This window comes from Apis laboriosa, unplaced genomic scaffold, assembly GCF_014066325.1.
Source record: "Apis laboriosa isolate Shangri-la unplaced genomic scaffold, ASM1406632v1 scaffold56_cov145, whole genome shotgun sequence".
Lineage (NCBI taxonomy): Eukaryota > Metazoa > Arthropoda > Insecta > Hymenoptera > Apidae > Apis > Apis laboriosa.
Window position 1 is genome coordinate 1402691 of NW_025223765.1, and position 20997 is coordinate 1423687.

General features: G+C 27.4%; 1 protein-coding gene and 1 long non-coding RNA gene across 3 annotated transcripts in view; both read left to right on the plus strand.

The window, feature by feature from the left end:
* The window catches only part of LOC122717720 (growth factor receptor-bound protein 14-like), a 58707-nt gene extending 37764 nt beyond the window's left edge, over positions 1 to 20943 (plus strand). For both annotated transcript variants that reach the window (XM_043942056.1, XM_043942057.1), the window contains exons 8-12: positions 10571 to 10798; positions 13818 to 13919; positions 18197 to 18465; positions 18751 to 18844; positions 19802 to 20943. In XM_043942056.1, the coding sequence (XP_043797991.1) occupies positions 10571 to 10798; positions 13818 to 13919; positions 18197 to 18465; positions 18751 to 18844; positions 19802 to 20110 (1002 nt within the window). In that variant the 3' untranslated portion in view covers positions 20111 to 20943. The remainder of the gene's footprint in view (positions 1 to 10570; positions 10799 to 13817; positions 13920 to 18196; positions 18466 to 18750; positions 18845 to 19801) is intronic.
* Positions 6673 to 8630, plus strand: LOC122717723. The gene is made up of 3 exons (XR_006347240.1): positions 6673 to 7334; positions 7495 to 7544; positions 8510 to 8630. It is a non-coding gene; the product is annotated as an uncharacterized LOC122717723 (long non-coding RNA).
* Positions 20944 to 20997: the final 54 nt, after the last annotated feature.

Below are 20997 nucleotides of genomic sequence, written 5' to 3' on the forward strand. Positions count from 1 at the left end.
CGATTTTTGTTTCATTCCTTAATTGTTAATATCTTAAAGTTACGAGGAATAAATCGCAATTATAGGATTTTAATATTCGACGTAATAATTCCTTATAACTTGTAAAAGCAGTTATTTTAGAATTGAAATTTGTGGTAAAAAATTTGAAGTGTCCTCTTCAACCTTACTTCATCTTGGTTTCTATTGAAAGAGGTACCTCTTTGAATATATTACCTATCCACTTAATTTTTTCACACTTTATACTTTATTTATAATTGGCTATAGTTATGACTGTAATCATTGCATACATAGATCAAGATTGGATATTTCCAAAGTTATACAAGTTATAAGAAATTATTACATTTTTATTCAAATAATAATTTAAATAAAATTTTTTATATTATTTTATTTTAAATAATATTATTTAAATAATATTTAAATAATATTTAAATAATAATGTATTTTAAAAATATGTTATTTTATTTGATTTGTATTGAAATATCAAGATATTTTTTTGTGATGGAATAATTTTTCTATAAATGCAATTTATATTTTCAAAAGCTATTTTTTATTTATATTTCTTTTTGTAATTTTTTACTTTTACATTTTTTATTTTTATATTTTAACATAAGATAAGTCATGTTTAAAAAATTCTAATTTTAATTCAAAATTTATTTTTTATTTCTTATTTTTTATTATTATTTGAAGTAGTCAAATATTTGATAAATAAATAATATGAGAATAATTTATTTTTAAAATAAAATTTTATTCGCAAATATGTTTATTTCAAATAAATTTATTTTTTCCTTTATTGCTTAAAAAAATATAATTAATAATATTCGATTCTTTGTACTCATATTTAATTTTTTGATCATTTGAATAAATATTGTAAAATTATTATGTAAGTTACATGTAAGTTATTATAATAAAATATGTAAGTTATTATAATAAAAATATTTATAATATTTTTCAAAATACTTGCCAAAATGTACTTGCCAAAAATGTAATTATATTCATAATTTCATCATTTATATAGATAAATGATAATATTAGATAATATTAATTTTTAATTCAAAATTTGAAAAAATTTGCGAAATCATTTTAAATTTATTCACAATATTTTACATTTATTTGAAATATAAAAAATGTTTTTCTTAAAATAATTGTGATTATAGTTCCTCGAAGCAATAAAATAAACAAAAACAAAATAAGTTACGTTAAGGTAAATTGCAATAAGTATTTAAGGTTAAGGTTAAGAACTATGTAAAAAATAACTAGATAAAATTTATTTTTAGATCAAGTTTTTTTGCCTATAAAGTTGTACAGATAACAAATTCATTTTGTGTACTTTCTTTAAATCCTTCAAATTATCTTACGCTTAACTGTTGCAACTGTTTAAATTACATTGATTTTTTTATAATTTTTAATGTAAATACAATATTTTCTGAACATAGAATATTATAGATTCATTATACACTAAAGATTTATGAATCATTTAAAATTAATTATCTTCAAAATTAAAACTGGACAAAAAACCCAACGTTGGTATTTCTCACTAATTCAATATTTGAAATAATTACATTATATGAATTTGTTTGTTCATGAGACCCAACAATTCTTAGAACCGCATTAAAATGATTCAATTAGTATTGGAAAAAGAAAAATATAATTTTTGTATATTTTTTATTATATTATTAATGTTATGCTAAATTATTGAGATTCGTATTATTAAAATAACACCAAACATAACTATATTAACTTTTATTTTAACTATTAATTTCAATTGTTAAAAAATGATCTCTACACTGTTATTGTACTCTATCTCTGTCTCACTTTTATCCTTGATGAAGACACGGTACAGTGAATTGGAATCAGATAACATCGGCTAATTCTCAGAAATTTACCTTTTCAGATATATACTCAAGCACAATCCCAAGTGATGACTGTATTTATTTCTTTTTATTCATTATATTTATTGGAATAAATATAATGAATAAAAAGTCCCAGATTTTGAATTATCATACATACAGTTAGTAATAAAAGTTATCATATATTATCTTGGAAGTAAATTCATTAATTTTTGATTTTAATGAAAATTTATGTATTTATATGGAGCATAATAATGAAGGGTTATATATAACAGTACTTTATTTTTCGATAAAAAATCTCTTTCAGTAATTTCAGTGAAATTAACCCTCAAATTTTTATCATGTTTTTTTCACGTTTCATATTCACAATTTCATTTGGAAATATTTTTTATAATAGTAACAAATTACTGAAATTTGAATATTTTTTAATTTAAAATTTTGTTTTATCTTGTATCATTACGTAGTTATATTTATTTAAACAAATTGTCAGAAGTTGAAAGTATAAAGAAAATATATAAAGAAAACTTAAAAATAAAATAAAATAAAAAAGAAATATGCGAATTTATTATTATATATATAATATTTATTCATATTCTTTAATAATTTACATTTATTATACAATTTATGAAAAAAGAATAATGCTTTCAAATAAAGCAGAATATTTATAAATAAAAAAATAAAATTACTATAAATTCATAATATTGATATCAATTGATTATCATTGCACTGTATTAGAAAATGGCTTTAATTTTGTTTATAATAAATGATGTAAAATTTTGTATTTATAATAATCGATTTGCATTTTAAAAATTATGTTTTAAAAAAATTTAATCACCATATTGAAGACAAATTGAATCAATCTCTTGAATTGTTATGAGTACTAGTTGATATAAATATTTTTAACTGATATAAGAACAAATTATGATATATAAAAAAGAAAAAATAATAATGATAATAAAACATAGAACAAAATGTAAACAAGTAAAAAAGAGTGAATAAAAAGATCAAGATAAAAAAAAATCGTTCTTTTTAAAAGAGATATTCTGATAAATTTTATTAAAATAAAAAGAAAATAAAATTAAAACTTTAAAGGTTTTCATCTTTTCAAAGTAATATTCCATCAATAAAAAAGTTTCTTTATAGACGTATAATCAATCCATTATAATCATATAACATTCTATATAACAAATTTATCATTATACAACTTATTAAGTGAAAGAGATACGGAAATTTCTACGATTAAGTACGTAAAATATGGAATATTTATCAACATGTCAAATTTCGTTGGAATTGAAGAACAATTCTTGATCCAGTCTTTTTAAGCAAACCCAGTTAAATGCACACGGCCGGTTTTCTAATTCACTGTTTCTCGCGTCACGCTCTTCTTCTCCTTTCGTCCGTGTCGGCCCTCTTTCCTTCTCTCTCTCGCACATATGGTACTTCCTACACCGTTTCCCCGTTCAGGGTGTTGGGCAAACACAATACGTTTTCGCAATGCACGCGCGATATTACGATGCCCGTTGCATCCACGTCATTGTTCGCGTTCGCGATGCGTAACGTGGCATGAGTGGTCCGTGGTTTCGTTTCCACGTTCGTTTCGCGTTCTGACACGCGATCACCACTTGCTTCTTCGACATGAACTTTACCCTTTTATCTAAACAATTCAATCTTTAACGTAGAATCGATATTTAGGGAATATTGGCAATCGTATTATTTTTTTCCCGAACGAATAATGTGATTAGATAGATTTCGATGAATTTCATTTTGAATTTCGTGCTTGTTTTTCTTTTTTCTGGAAAAACAAAATATATATCGTTGAAGGAATCGATGTTGAATTGATCAATCATTATTTTGAATAAGGTTTTTTATTTGAAATATAATATAAAAAGAAGAAATAATTATTTCGAATAAAATAAAAGAAATAAATTTATTTGATTTTTTTGCAAATATATTCTAAAATATTTGAGAAATAAATAATATAATGTTTAATCAAATAGTAATTATAAATAATAAATAATGAGATTTTTGTATATAAAAAGTACGAATTATATTTAAAATCAAAAAGTGCATATCTAATAAAAATTAAGAAATGGAAAAAGGAATAAATATATTCTAATCAATCGAATTATAATTAGAAGTATCTATTGCAAAGAAACATTTTTTAAAATTTTTTTCAATGAAATCATATAAAAAATATTAAAATAATTTATTTTTTAAATTATTCAAATATGATAATAATATGATTATTTATATATTTGAAAGAAAGTAACAAAAATTAAAATAAAAATTAAAATAAAAATTAAAATAAAAATTATTTTTAAATTTATTTGAATAAAAATTTATTTTCACAATTTTTATTTAAAATGATGTTAATTATTTGAAATAATTACATGAAATATATATTTCTAATAATTTTAAATAATATTTCAAATGTTATTTCATAAGTGCATTTAGCTCTAGAGATACAAATTATATTCTATCAGACTTTGATTTGTATTACATCATACTTACTTGCATTTTTTATTTACATAACACGATGTCACAATTTCTGTTTAAGATTATTTCCAAATTTAAAATAAAGAAATAAAGAAATAATTAATTATTTGAAATTTATATTTATATTTATATTATATTACTTATATTTTCTAATACAAATCAATTTTAAAAATTAAACACTCTGAAATAAAGTATTTTAAATACTTTTCAAAAAATTATTTTAATTATTATTAACTTTGAGATTAGTTAGTAATGCTTTAATAAAAACTTTGATTAGTAGTGACAATTTTAATAAACTTTTGCTAAAATTAAAATTAAATACACAAATATAATTTGTTTTATTAATCAAATAATATATTATAATATATATATTATAATCATATAATATTATAATAAATTACAATTAACATAAAAAACAAAGATTAAAAATTAACAACATTAGTTTTAAGTAGTAAATAGAAAAATTAATAAAAATAGTAGAACCAAAAGTTATTTTTCAGTTCATAATTTTCTATCAATGAAAAAATTATTTTTAATTATTTCTATTTAATTAATAATTTTATATACATTATAAATAAATTTAATATTTATAAATTTTTAATATTAGTTTTTATTTTACTTATATATTTTATACTTATATACTATATTATATACTACATATAATATATATTACATATATATTTTATGTAGTTTTATATTCTATTTGTAATTATAATTTTATTTGTTTTCTGAACAATATCTTTTAAATTAATAAATAAATTAATAAATAATAAATGGATGATTAGCTGACATAAAATATTCAATAAACAATAAATTAAATAATTTCTGTATTAATGATAAGATTGTCTAACTTTGAAGCTAATTTTATATTTTTAATTTTTGAAAAATTACATTATTTTAATAATTAATTATCAGAGATGTCTAATTTTTATAGTTGGTAATATGGAATATTGCCAAAATTACAATTTCACGAAAAGTCAATTTTTGCTAAAAAACAGAACTGAGAATTCTTGCAAATCTTTTCAATTATCAATGTAATTTAATAAAGAAAATTATAAATTTCATTTAATTATTTCATTTAATAAAGATTAAATAATTAAGAAATTAAAGTGAAGCTAAAAACGAAATATAAAATATACATTGTCACCTTTGGCACGTAGCCGAAAGGTGTGGATTTTCCAACGACGTAACACCATCATTTTTAGTGTCGAAATACTACCCTTTAATAATATTTTCCTTCCTATCTTCTCACTTCTGTCCTCATTTTCTTTTTTACTGTTTTCATTTATATGCTCTTGTTTAAATCGTTTGGACATTAAGAAATTAATTACCGATTTCAACGAAATGAAAAAATGAAAAAATATGAATTAAAACGATGTAAGTAGTTACTTACATATATACGACTGTTATTTCGTCTACTATCGATCGATTCATGCTGTCAAAGTAACGCGACGCGTTCGATTAAAAGGAAGCCGAGATAACAACACTCGACAAGAGTTCCGCGATCGAAACGCAAGCATTTTAGTTTAGATACGCTTGCCTTTTCCGAGCCGCAACGCGACGGCTCGTATTCGATTTACCGAATTATCGATCCATTTCTGTTGAGTAATAATCGAAATCTTTCATAAACGGAACGAAATTCAGTTAAGTTTGAACGCTAGATATAATTTAGAACAACTGATACTCTGCTTTCTTTTTCTCTTTACCGTTTAGTAGTTTACATGGCTTCTTAAAGCCGTGTAACCGGGTTCTTAGAAATTGTTTCCTCTTCCTCGAGAACTTATCGATACTATTCTGTCTCTTATATCTTTGTATCTTTTCCATTCGTGATAAAGTAGATTCGCTACTTTGAAACTCGATTGATGAATAATCGCGAAATTAGAACTGATTGAACGAAGCTTTCTTGTGCGCGAATCACTGTAAATGTGTATATAGAGGCAAGCAATGAAACAGTGGGGTATGGAGAGGGGGAGAGGAGACAAAAAAGAAAGAGAGGGGAATAGAGAGAGAAGTACGAAAAAGGTTTACTTGTAGAGCATAGGATCGGGTCGAAGAACACGGGGGTGGGCAGCCAGCTGATTCGGGCGAGTTCGTGAACGACCGTAATCGAAGCGCGAGGAAACGAAAGAGGCGAGGTAGCGCAGCAGCGCACGTCCGATGCAGTCTGCCGCGACCACCGGGAAACCAGCTGACTGGTCGGTTCGGTCACGTTCGCTAGGTCGTTCGGCAGTCTTCGGATCTTTGTTCGTCTCTGTGCACGAGGCTACCGGCAAGCGACAAACCTTTCCGTCAGTCGCCGTTTCGACACTGTTGAAGAATTGTACGTACGCGCAAGTTTCTCACCTCTTCGACAAAAATCGACATTTTACGTTTATGTGGTTCGAATTGCATGATTACTCATCTCATCGTTGTGTCAATCAACCGATCCCACTGATTATTCGTTGACTAAAGGAACAAGTAAGAAGGAAAGGACGCGATTAGCGTCGTCGCGCTGTCTGCTTGTTACCGGTAGTTCGCTTCCATCTCTGAGCACCCCGCTTATTCCTCCCCATCTTACACTCACTAGATATCCCCTTTTTTCTCGTTTATTCTCTGTCTCTATTTTTCTTTTTTTCTCCATTTCCTTGTATAAAAACGGCTATCAGGCCTCTATTTGTCCAACTCATTTTCTGCTTCTCGCTTTTTTTTTACAACTTTCCTCGCTCGCGTCATTGTCACGTAGTTCAGAAAAGACGCGAAAGAAATCGAATTGTCGATGAGTATACGAATTTGTAGAATAGAAACGATCCATTATGTGCTTTTATTTTTGCTCATTCTTAGTCGGGACGACGCAATGTTGTATTTGAAGTGAGAAATGATTGTGTTTTAAGCAAGAGAAAGCAAAGAAAAAGACAAAATAGGAAGATAAAAGAAGAAAGAGGAAGAAAGAAACGAAGGAAAGAAGAGAAAATGATTGCAAGTGAAGCGCTATGAAATCCGATCTGTCGATAGGTCGGTATTTCCAAGCGGAAAGAACATGGTGGTATCGCGAAACGCATAGTTATTTCTCATGATATAAATTGATAATTATAATAATAAATATTGATAATTTATCGTTAAAATACTCGCTTTCAATTGGTTAGATCGGAAATTAAGATTTTTGAATTCACAGGACAATCCCATGTTAAAGTCGAATCATTATGGATCGAAATTTGTTGGGTGGTAAGTGGAAATGCTACGTGACCGGTCGGTAGTGTACGAAACTAAATCTTCGAAAACTTTCGGTCGTGCAACCGGTTTCTCTTCGTATTGAAAAATATTTTTTTTCACACAAGTATTTTTTTTTTTGTTGAAATTTAAGATACGTATATGTATGTATACATTTACCGGTTATTTAGCGATAGTGCACAACCTTACTCCATCGGAACAATCGTTTATCGTTCGTGTCAGTCCGGTAGCGGTCGGAATAAAAGTCCAATATCGCACAAGACTGTCACGATGTGTTGATCTGAAATGACGTGATTTGATCGAGAATCCCGATCGAGATAAACGTAGAAAAATAAAAATCCTTTATTAGCATACTCAACTTATATGATTCAAAATAAAGCAATTTGATCGAAAATTTCAAATTCTTAAAAATAAATATAGGAAAATAGAAATTCATTAGTTGATTTAATTTATATGATAAATTGAATTAGATCGAATCGAAGAAAGATATCGAATAGATTTAAAGGATATTTGAATAATTGTCATGATTTCAGAAAAAAAATGGTTCCTCAAGCTTTCAGACATCTCATTTATCTCACTAAAAAGAAATAGTTTTATGTAATTAATGTGAAATTTGTGTAATAATTTTTCGCAAATCAATAACAATGGATTAAATCGAAGACAAAATCAATATTAAAATCATTCTCAGAGCCGGTGCCAGAATTCGACCGGAATATTGATCGTATTAGAATACGCGATACAAAAACTGATTCGCATGCAAAAGATTCGCAAGTAATCGAGATGAAAGATTGGATGACCTATAATTATTGATACACATACTTGATAAATTTACGATTATGCGAGACAACGCGACATGATATATTATTCGGTCGTTACGATTTATTTTATAGATATGATTGCTTTACTTATTTTATCTTTCCATCTATGCGTCTGTCTATCTATTTTCTCTTTCTCTCTAGTTCGGCTTCTTCGTCGACGATCATCAATTTCGACATCGATATTGGCACCGGCGTCGGCATCGTATCTCCATCCTCGTCGTCTCGTCGTCGTTGCTGCCGCTGCTACTGCTGTCGCTGCCATCGTTGATGGGATTTGGAAAGCCATTCTTCCAAATTCTTTTAGCCTATTGAAACGTTAATTTTTCGAATTACGGTGAGTAGGGTGGTATTGCATCTACGATACCTAGTCGAAAATAAATTGTCTCTTGATCTTTCCTTCACCGATAAAATTAGTCATAGTTTTTTTTTTGCAACCATTTGCTTTGTGATGGAACTTAGATTGAACGTTTACTTTTGGATATTTCCTCTCGTTCCTGATATCTCTCGATAAGTCGTTCTTGCGATATGGAAAATCTCTTCCGTCATATTGTGTCGAACCTTCTCGATTCGAATAAGTTAATCTTCTTAATTTTGTCAATTGATGTCATTTCCAAAGATGCAACAAGGACGATAAATGATTTTTGAGATAAGTTTTATAAAGCTTTTGAAAACCTTGAAAAAAATGAAAAATCATTTTCAATTTGAATGTCATCCCGGACAGTTCGTCGAACAAGCCGGCTTCTTAATCTCTTTCCAACGTTTGGTAGGTCTCATCCGCCCACTCACGGTTTCTTTCTTTCGTCCCGTGTTTCGCTACTTCGTACTAATGTTGTTTCTCCTTTCACGGACTTCTACCGTTATACATTCTCATATTATTGTAATCATAATACGATGTGGCCCACTTGATTCATAGTCGTTTATTTTTCTATTATTCGTAGAACTCTCTCTTTTCTTTTTTTCCGTGAGATTCGCTTATTCGTCGACAGTTGTTCACGCATCCAATTATCGTTCGCAATCTGATTATTCAAATACTGTACAATATAAAAAATATATATATATATATATTTCAATTGGATTTATCCATAGCTTTTAAGCGATAGAATAATTTCATGGAGCAAAATTAAATAGTTTCGAATATATCACTTATACATTTGATTTGAAAATAAAAAACAAAATTTTAGTTATTATATATTTTTTTATATTTCAGTCATTTTTTATATTTCATATTTCATAAAAATATAAAGATAGTTGTATAAAAAATTTATTAAAATATTTATTATATATTTTAAAACATTAATTTATTATATATTAATAAAATTATTTAATTAAAATTTTAATTTATTATATATTTATTAAAATATATTTTAATTTTAATTTTTATTTTATATTTATTAACAAAAATATAAACACTAAATTTTTCTTAAATTTTAAAAATTAAAATATCTTTTAAACTAATCAATTTTTAATACAAATATTAATAAATTATTATTAAGAAAAAAAATGTATCGATTGATATATAATTGATATAATGTGATTTTGAAATCTTGGAAATGCTTCCATTTTCAGATAGAAATCATTTAATTTTTTATTTTTATTTCATAATAAGAGTAATGGTTAAGCCCAGTTGCATAAATAGATATATTTCGATGTTCTTTACATTAAAAAGAAATAAAATAATTCACGAATCCCAATTATTTCTAATATTCTAACAATTCTGCGCATGCAATCTACTATGAGAGTAACACAAATTTTATTGGTACATAAAGCGAATCTTCTCGCTTGTCATTCTTCTCTAATCACGGATGCGTGCACTTCTGGTGTTACCCATAAACCGGTTCCGCTTTAATTCTGATTACATCTTTGTTTCGATATCTTTCAATTGCTATCGATTTTCCATTTATATTACCGAAACACTTTTAATTTCATCGTTTCAAAGATTTATGGATTCATCATCTCCGCTCTACTTATATTACAAACAAATACATTGTCAAATTGGCTAATCTTTATATCAGTTTTCTTTCTCTTTTTTTCTCTTTCTCGTTTATTTCTTTCTTTCTTCTTTCCATATATTGGAAAAATGAATAGTAACATTTGATAAATGAAACCAGAGGCAGTTTGATTTGCAGAAAACGAGAAACTTAATTATCGATTTATCTATGAGTCAGGCAATAGATCATTTAATGATATTCGAAATAATTTCAGAAAAGGAAGCAAACGTTTTTGTTCGCCCACTTGTCGGATTACGCGGTGTATAAGATCACAAACACCAGGAAGAGATACGAAGCACCCTTCCCGTGGGGCATTTGCCTGAGGCCGACCAGCACCGGCCAACTCAAAACCATCGAGTCTGGAGAAGCCGGACTCAAGGTCATCGCTTTCCACAGTGAAAAGTCTCGCGCCTGTTGGCTCACGGCCATGAGACTCGCCAAGGTAATCAAACATTCGATTCTTTTGCAATGTTATTTCTCTTTTCTTTTTTTTTGTTTTTCCTTTTTTTTTTTTTTTTGCTTTTTTCCTTCGTGAAAAAATTCTTGTGAATTTTCTTCGTTACGCGAATTGTATATTTTCCAAGGAAATCATCCCTTCCATTATATCAGTTCTAGCTCGAAACTCTGTTGATTAATGTTTGATCGATTTTCCTTTCGGTATTAATAATAATTTTACCAACGTGTACAAATTTTGTTTCTTATTCGTTTATAATAGAGATTTTTATAAAATTTCGAAAATTTGTGAGATTTCAAAATTCGTGAAATCTTTGAAACTTAAAATGTTTTTTTTTTCTTTCTTTTTTTAAAGAGCATCTATTTTATCAAGAATTAAAATTTTTTAATTTTGATTTTTGTAATTTTTTAATTCGCGAAAAATTTAATTTTGTAATTTTTTATTTAAATTTTTAGATAGTTTTATGTTACAAATGTTTCAAAGTTCAAGAATTTGAAATTTTTTAAATTTCGAACAGTTTTAAGTTTTCGATATTGTGAATGATTTATTCCTAGTTTATACAGTTACGTTTATTTCCCTATTTATACAGGATGTCCATCAATAACTGCACTTTGAAATAACTGTTAAACGATTGATGTCAAGGAAAAAAGTGTGAAAACATTTTTTTATCGTGTTTCATGTAGAATGTGATAATGAAAGGAAAATTTATTAGCCAAAATTTAAAAAAAATTTTAGAATAGAGAAACTTAACTATAATATTCTTTTTATTTTTTAACTTAGAAAATATCTAAAAATAATTATATAAAATTAAACGAATAATTTTATAAATTTCATAAGAAATATATTGTATAAATATATAAATCATATAATATAATATTTTAAATCTTAAGAAATTTATGAATTTTTTATAAATCAAGATAGAACGAAACAAATATAAATTCAGTATTAATATAACATAATATAACTTTTGAGAGAAATAAATTATAAAATTAAAATGTTATGAATTTTAATGACATACAAATCTTAAATATATATAAATTTATTTAGTATTATTATCACTTTACACATATAAATTTTATTCTATAATATTATTTTATTCTATAATATTATTATATTCTATAATATAATATATATAATCATAATAAATTCATAATAGCATGTCAATCATAATTTTAAATTTTATTTTTTTTTTAAATCTTAATATCAAATTAAGTGATTGAAATATATTTTATTTACTAAAAAATTTCAAATGTTTTACTATAAAATGTATATAATATATCTGTCAACTTGTTATTTTACTGCCTGTGATTATATTAAAAATATAAGTCAAAATCATAATATATTTCAAATTCTCATTCTTGCAATCTTGCAATTGTTGCTATTTTTTTGTTTTTCCATTAAATAATAAATACATTAGTGATTTTTCATATCTTTAACCTGTCTGTCATACAGTTGTTTGTAAGAAATTTTATTGATATACTTTCATTTCTAGGTTATATACTTAATATTCAAAAAAATATATATATATTTTCTTATTTGTAACATTTGCAAAATAATAATAAAAATTATTTTACAATTATTCTAATCTCATCATCTTTGGTTTTTTAAATATCAGAAAATAAATCAAATTAAAATTAAAATATATACAAGCAAAAACTTTTTGTTACGGCGAGTGCGAAAAACAATTTATTAAACAAAAAGATATCAATGAATGACAGTAGCTATTATAAAGGATTGTTATAATCTTCATGTTACTTTAGCTTTAATTACTTGAATTTTTATTTTATTTCAATTTTAATCATCTTAACTCTCTACAATACCATCTTGCTTTGAAATTATATATTTATATATTTATATTTTTTAAATTTTATTTAATTAAAATTTAATGTAGCAAATATTATTTTTTTGAAACCAATAATATATGTTATTTTTTACTTTAAAGTAAGATTTAGAGCAAAATTCGTTTTAATATTATTATTATTACTATTACTATATTATTTTTTTCTAAATAAAAAAGATTAAATTATAAAGAATTAATTTTTATTCATTTACTTTTTCATTATACTTTATTCATTTTAAATTTTCTCTTTCATGTAATATTTTTGCAAAATGATTTGCCATTTTTGAAACAGATAAGTTCATAAATTTCTTTAAATAAATGTCTTTAATAAATAAATAATTTCTTTTAATAAATTTTAGCGTTTATTATTATATTTATTTTATTTATTATTATTTATTTATTTTATTTTTATTTATTTAAATTGTTTATTATTATATTTATGCAATCAAACTCGTAAAATAGATGTGATGAAGTAGTGAATTAACTTTCAAGATTTTGAATTTTAATGTATTTATGCAAATATTTAAAAAAAAATTGTTTACTAAATAACATCAACAAAATGAAAATACATAGAATGTAAATTTATGATGTAAATATATTAGAAAATAGTGTTCGGAACAGTGAGTTTCAACTTGTGATCATTGTTTGCCATTTTTAGTTTATTTTTGTAAAAAATTTTAAATTACAAAATTTAAAGTTTTTTTTTTACAAAATGTGATAAAAAGAAAAGTTTTATATTATGATAGATTATCGATTATCCAAATGATTTGAATTTAAATTATTCATTAAAATCGATTATCTGAATAAGGGATCAGGATAAGCCACGTATAAATGTATTTGATCTAACAAATAATGTTACGGCACGTACTTACTCTCGTATTCTAAGAAAATATTTAAAAATGACTAATTTATTTATCTAATGTATTTTTTTTATTAAATATCTTTTACATAATAAACATTTATATTTGAAAATCGTTTATTTTTATGATATATTCATCTAATTCTTCTTGATCGATTATAGATATTATTTCTCGATCGAATTTTTCTTCCAATAAGTTTTGATAATTTTTATCCTTACATATTACATATTGCTCTTAACAATATGAGAAAACAACTATATTCTAGAAGTTGCATTTTCGCAATAATCCATTTTGTTTAATTTCATAGTACGGCAAACAACTGAGAGAAAACTACAGAGCCTTTAAGAATAAACAGTGCGAACAAACTGACAGCCCAAAGGATCGATACGTCAACTACAACGTGCCCAACGTAAGTTTTGATTTTTTTTTTCTAATCTCTTTTAATCATAGAAAAAAAAAAAAAATTACTAACAAAGAAAAATAAAAAATTCTTTTCTTTCGCTCGTTTTCTTTTTGAGTGCGCATGATAATATCACTTTCGATCGGTATCCTATCACGGCTGACCGCGGTGTCGCGATTCCATCTTCAATCGATGAAAAAAAGTGCAGCGAAAAAAGCGGGTGGGATAAAGAGGAGGAGGTAAGGCGTGACGAGGCGGACCGGAGGCGAGACGCTCGAGAAAACGAAGGAGGGAGAAGGCAGAGAGAGAGAGAGAGAGAGAGAGAGAGAGAGAGAGAGAGAGAGAGAGAGAAAAGGAGTTCGCGTCGAAGCAAGTAAAGTTTCAAAAATCGAGCAAAAAGCCCAAGGCAGTTGGTTGTTGCTACGCGGCGACTATCGATCATTTAGGAGGCAGACGCCGCGACTCTTAGAGAGTCCGGGTATTCGGCCACGAAATTCTCTCGCGTTCCGCGCCGCGGGTTCCTCGCCGATTCGCCAGCAGGTTTGCGAGCTTCACTTGCCGATTGGCCGGAACTTACATGCGGTACGCGATCGATACTAACATTCAAAATAGAAATATGTAGGATCATTTCGTTTATCCGATCAGGATAAACCAAATAATCGAATACCTATGTAGTTTTGATAACAGAGATCCATGGTATTCTTATCATTTTTTATTAATTTGGATAATTTTAACGTTTAATTTGTTCCTTGAACTGGTTTTTCTTATTCGTTACAATTAGAATATAATATAATTGATTTATGATGCTTCTAAAGAAAAACACATAATTTCATTGATTATATTATTTTTATTAATATAAAATGATTTCATTTTGTTATGATGTTTATTAAGAATTAAATATTTTATTTTATGTTTTAGAAATAAAGTTACAACATATTTCGATAAATTAATTATAAAATATAAAGAATTCGTAATTAAAGTATATTCGTTAAATAATGGAAATTTATTTTTTTTATGAGTTCACAATTGAGAGTGAGCATTGACTTACTATAAAAAATGTGCAGATAAACGAGATTTTACTGTATCATTTCTCCTATCCACAACTTAACATCAAGACTCGTGTATCGATCAATTCGCATGATGTTCATCGATCGATTGAAAATGGTGCCGGGAGCATTACACGATTAGCCGGAAATTCGAGGGGAAAAAAGGAACCGGAAGCTAATTTCTTCTCTCAATCTTCGCGCTCTCAAGTCTCTCCCCACCACTGTGCTTTGCTCGCGCGCATCATCCCTCTCCATGAATTTCTCCCCTGTCGTCTGACTACCGACTCATCGAGTTACTCGTTTCTCAGCTAGTCGGTCTAACTCTCTCGCCGCGGGGTTTACTTGCAACAAGCGTCTCTCTTCAACAACAGTCTCGCTCATTTGCAATTCGATTCTTTATCACCGTTAGTTTTCTTCTCCACGAAGTCATGGTAGATATACGTAATTTATACGTACCTTATACAAGATAAATCGAAGAAACGACGAAGCAATCACGCGAGTGTCGATGACGAAATCGGTCAACACGTTTCGTAATACGATGCTTTCTTTTCCCGAAACGCAATGCGGCACAGTTTCGAAAAAATCATTCTTTTTCATCCGTTTTCTCGTTACGTTCCGTGTCTCGTTACGTTCGTAAATATCGTAACGACGAAAACACAAAGTTGACCTACATTCGTTGAGTCTCGTGTATTTCCGTTCGCAGAAAATATCGTAGCGGCATTGAACGCAGGTGCGGCGATGTTACATAAGACCGCCCCTATCGCCCCTCTCGCGTCGACCAGTGGCGAATATTGACGAATATGGACGAGCATCCACGAATCGTTTCTCATTGTCGGAGAAACGATGTGCGAGTAATCACGCGGTAGAAGAACGATTACAGTGCAATGGGAACGAGTTCGAATCAGAGTTCGATTTCAATTGAAATCTCTGCGTCTCGTTGCACCATCCAGCGATGTATCGTTCGATGCCTTGCCTAGCAACAGGCGTCAGGGGTTATCAACCCTTCTTCGTCTCGTGATTTTTCTATTTACTTTTCAATCTTTTGAACTGTATGTGCGAATACTTCTTTTGAAACATTCGCTCGACACGTTCCGTCATCGATCTGTTCCCGCTTCCGCGTAAGTCTACGGCTTTAAGGTACCGGTGAGCTGTGTCGCGCACTTAAACGATTGTCTAGCTGTATAAAAATATATCTTTTTCTTTCTTAAAAGTTATATTATATATAATCAGTATATAATCATTGAATAAATTTATTACGAATTTAATTATTGGAATTTAATTATCTTTTTATTAACTTAAAATATTTAAACATTAAATTGTTTAATTAAACATTTTTAAGTGCTTCAATTCTATATTGTATAGAGTGAATGAAATAAAGTGAACTTGATTATTTAAAATTTTACTTTATTAATTATTCATTATTAATTTTTAATGAATATAAAAAATGTTTTAAATAAAAATGATTTTAAAAAATATATATTTTGATATTATTAGATTTTTTGTATGTAATCAAATAAAGTACAAATGATAAAGTACAAATTCGTTTTTTTATATATATGTAATCACATATTTTTTAATATATTAATCATTAGTTTAAAAAATATTTTAACTTGAATTTTGAAAAAATTTCCTATATGAAAGACAAAGAAAAAAATATGAACCGACAAATATCTCAATAAATTAAAATATTTTTAAATTAATAGTTTTTCGATATAAATAATTTAGAACTTTTTGTAAGAAATAAAAGCTATATTAAAAATTTTATTAAAAATTCTATTAAAAATTCTACTAAAAAAAATAAATTTAATTTTCATAAATTTTTTGTGTCAATTTACGAAAAAATTTATAATACTAGCATATGCTTTTTTGAAAATTATTCAATTTTTATCTAAGATATTTTTTAATATTATCAAAAACAAGCAAGATATGATCAAGTTATTCTGCCTACATAACACTTTGTATATATAAAATTTGATAAACATGTATGTCGCTAAAAATAAGTTCCATAATAATTAAAAAATTTTAAGATCGAAGATCATACTATTATACATGAATGAATGCATGAGTAATGTTAATTATAATATGTAAAAAAAAATTGTATATAATATATATATAAAGAAACATGCGTGATCTTAAAAAAAATATTAAGATATGATATTAAAAAAAATTTTCTTTCGTCTGATTCATTTTTTAATATCAAGCCATATAATATAAATATTTTTCCTTAAACAAGATATTTAACTGAATTTTCAGTAAAATATTTTATATATTATTTTTACATACAATTATTTTTATGCATGAAATAATATAATATAGCGCAAGATAATAAAATATAAAATTTAAACAATTTTTCAATCGATTAATTTTATAAAACAGGAATATATAAATTTTTATATATACATATTATGAATATTAATGAAATTATTATAAAACGAGATAGAATAAATTACGACATATACATACATTTCCATACATATTTTATATAGAACGAAGTGTTAATAGCCAATGTTACTTCGTAGGCGGTCTATAGGCAGTACTTATATAACTTATAAAAAAAAGTAGCAGAAACTAATTGATTTTTAGAATTCGAGTAAACTGGAACTATAATGACGAAATTTTAATAATAATAATAAATCTTATCAAAACTATAAGATTTATTCTTCAAAAATAACAATAAGTATATAAGTATAACTAATAAAAATAAATAAAAATGTTTTATTATAAAATTAGAATTAATCCTTCGCAAAATTCACGAAGCATAAAATGATTCCATGTTACTATCATAAAAATTTATTACAAGAGAAAATTTTGTTATAAATCGTTAAATGAAAATTTCAAAGTATAGAAAAAATCTGAGTAAAAAATTATAATATTCTATTTAAACAATTTTTATTGCAAATAAAAAAAATAAAACATGTAAAATATTCGAATAAAATAAAATAATATAAAACTTTAAACAAAAATTCTCGAATTGAAATTTAATGAAAAAATATTGAATAGTTAAAATGATCCAAATTTTGATTTTTTTTTCGCGGTCAGACATCTGTTTCATTATAACCGTGCAACGGTAACGTTCCGCTCCGATAAATCGAAACTCCGTGACCAAGAGAGTCTACGTTCGAGTGAACGTTGCGAATGAAAGCGTGTGGAAAAAGTGGGATCACGTCTTCCATTTAACTTTCAACTTTTCTTCCTGTTCTCGAACAAATCTTTTCACGATGCAATGTGTTACATTCACAGGAATCAGTGCGGTCACGCGTGGCCATGGATTTTACCGGAAGCGTGGGAAGGATCGTGGAAGATCCAAAAGAGGCGAAGAATATCGCCGAGAACGAAGGGATAAATTGGCGGCGAACGTGGAGGCCATTCTCGAGGCCGCCTCAGGGTTGCGCTATGGTACGATTGCACGGATTGGACGATGGATTTCATGTTTTGCAACCATGGTTTCACAGAGGATTGAAAAGAGATATCGCCGCAGCGATAGTTCGAGACCATGGTTCTGTTGATGGGTAAGCTGTTGACAATGATTTCAATTGAAAATTTTAATTAAAATTTCAAATAATATTATTTTAAGTAATAATGTTAAAATGCTCGAATAATATTTATTACATAGTTTTCGTGTAATTTTGATTGTTTGGTGTTACGATTAATTGAGGTTATTTTCAATAATTTGAATAATAAATTGTTAATTTTAATGTTGAAATTTTCTATCATATGGTCGTTGTCGTCGTCGTTGTAGATTCGTAGCTGTTGGTCTTAAAATACACTTGTACTATATCTTCTTGTTCTTTCAGCGTATTCCTGGTACGGGAAAGCAAGAGCAATTTGGGTGCATATGTGCTCACGTATAAGTACAGTGAGAAGGTATTCCACGCACAGATTCAGCCTGTAAGTATCTTGGTTCTTAACCTTCTGTTTGCAATGGATTGCCATGATTTAATACTAAAATTATTAAATTTATTAAAATAATTAATTTTATGTATTTTATATTCTTATAATTATTAAAAGTATGTAGACTTTATCTAGAATTAATGATGAATATAATATTGAGATAAATGTTTAAATATAGTAAATAATACACATACATGTAATAATAAATATTTAAAATATGTGATATAATATTTAAAATTGTAATCATTTATGTATTTTCTGGATATTAATATATTTGGGATAATTTTGGAAACTTGATTCTCTAGAGGCCAAAATAAATACAAAGTTGATATACAAAAATAAGTTAAGATTAAATGAAGTAAGACACAGATAAAGTGAGATTACTCTGTTATATATATATATATATATATATATATATATATCTTTGTCTTTATTCTGTCATTCCATTCAATGCAAATTTAAATTATTTATAATTTAATAAATAAGTATATATTACTTATAATTACTATAAATAATATTATAATATTTTTACAAATTTTTTTCTAATTAACATTTGTGCTTATATTGATCTCTATGAATTCTCTAAAAATATCTCAATACTTTAATTAATACTTATATATTAATATTATATAATTTTAATATATTTCGATATATTATAATCATTTATATATATATATATATATATTATAGATGAATAATTTTAGTATTAAATTTTTTTACTTTATTTTAAATTTTGATTTTTTGTTTATTCTAGACTAGAAATTTATCATAAATAAATAAAGCAACAAATCACGTGCTTCCTCTTAGTCATTCGCTTGCGCGTGTAAGAGTTTCATAGCCCTCTGGGTATTCGCGAAGATCATAGGTTAAGAATCATAAATCTAATATGTTTCTCCTTGTTGATCTCGCAATAATCTGTATCTTGATGATTATTACATCCTAAGTTGATTTCAGGTTTTCGACGAGCGATGCAACTGCTGGCTGTATACTCTTGACAAGGGCATAACTCGGTTCTATGACTTACTCCAACTGATCGAATTCTACCAATTGAACGCGGGTTGTTTGCCTACCCGACTAACTCACTACGTACAGAACGGCGTTCCCGAGATGCTTCCTCTTCCGGTTCCTGTACCGTTGCAGCAGGAGGATGGCGGAGGGTCACCACCATCGCCTATCGAATTCGATCGACGGCTCAGCAGTAACGTAGGTGGTACCACGACTCCCATTTCTGCTGCTTATAACGCCGGACATAAGAGCATCTGAGGATAGGAATTCCAGCGGCCCGCTAGCGTCGAAGAGCGTCTCGTCACGGCCGACTGTTCCCTCGACTACGCTTCTCGACTGAACGGAATCGCAAACGAGAACAGGTCCGGTGACGCGAACGTTCGATCTGCGCGCTCGGGTTGCTGGAGTTTGTGCTTGTGCAGCTACAGTAAATGGAATTTGTAGCGCGGATTTTCTGTAGCCAGACAGAAAGAGAAAGAGAGAGAGAGAGAGAGAGAGAGAGAGAAAGATAGAATGCCTCTTTGTGGCTAACACTGTTAAAAACAGGGAAAAAAAAAGAACAAAAAGAAGAAGAAGAAGAAGAAGAGAAATGATACAAATCGATATGATATGTATATGAAACCGATATGTAATGAAAAGTGAGCAGAGCTTTGCGGGCTTGTACCGCAATATTACGCCCATCTTCGTTTCCTACTTCTCATTTCGTTCACGCGTAACCGTAAATGGATTCGTTCGCTGTGGTTAATTGGTATTTCAAAAATCGGCTTTGATAGCGGTTAATCAATCCCGATTTTTCGAGTCATGTATCACAGCGACGCACGGTCAATTGTTTGATTGAACTGTGTTACGAATCGATTTACAGATACGAATTTTTTTGAAAGGAAGCGAGGATCAGGTGCAGTAGTGGCATAAGGAAAGAAACGAGTATTCGTTAGAGGTCACGTTATTATTAAGACGATTATCATCGATGCAAATTACGATAAAATATATATTTTGTACGAACAAGTAGTAGGATAAAAAAGTCGATTCGCGATCCTCGAGATCTCGACATCTATTCGAAGAACAATAAAATATAATCCATAACTGGAAAATCGTTTATTGTGTTCTTATTTTTTTTTTTCCTGATTCCATTTGTAACTCTTTTT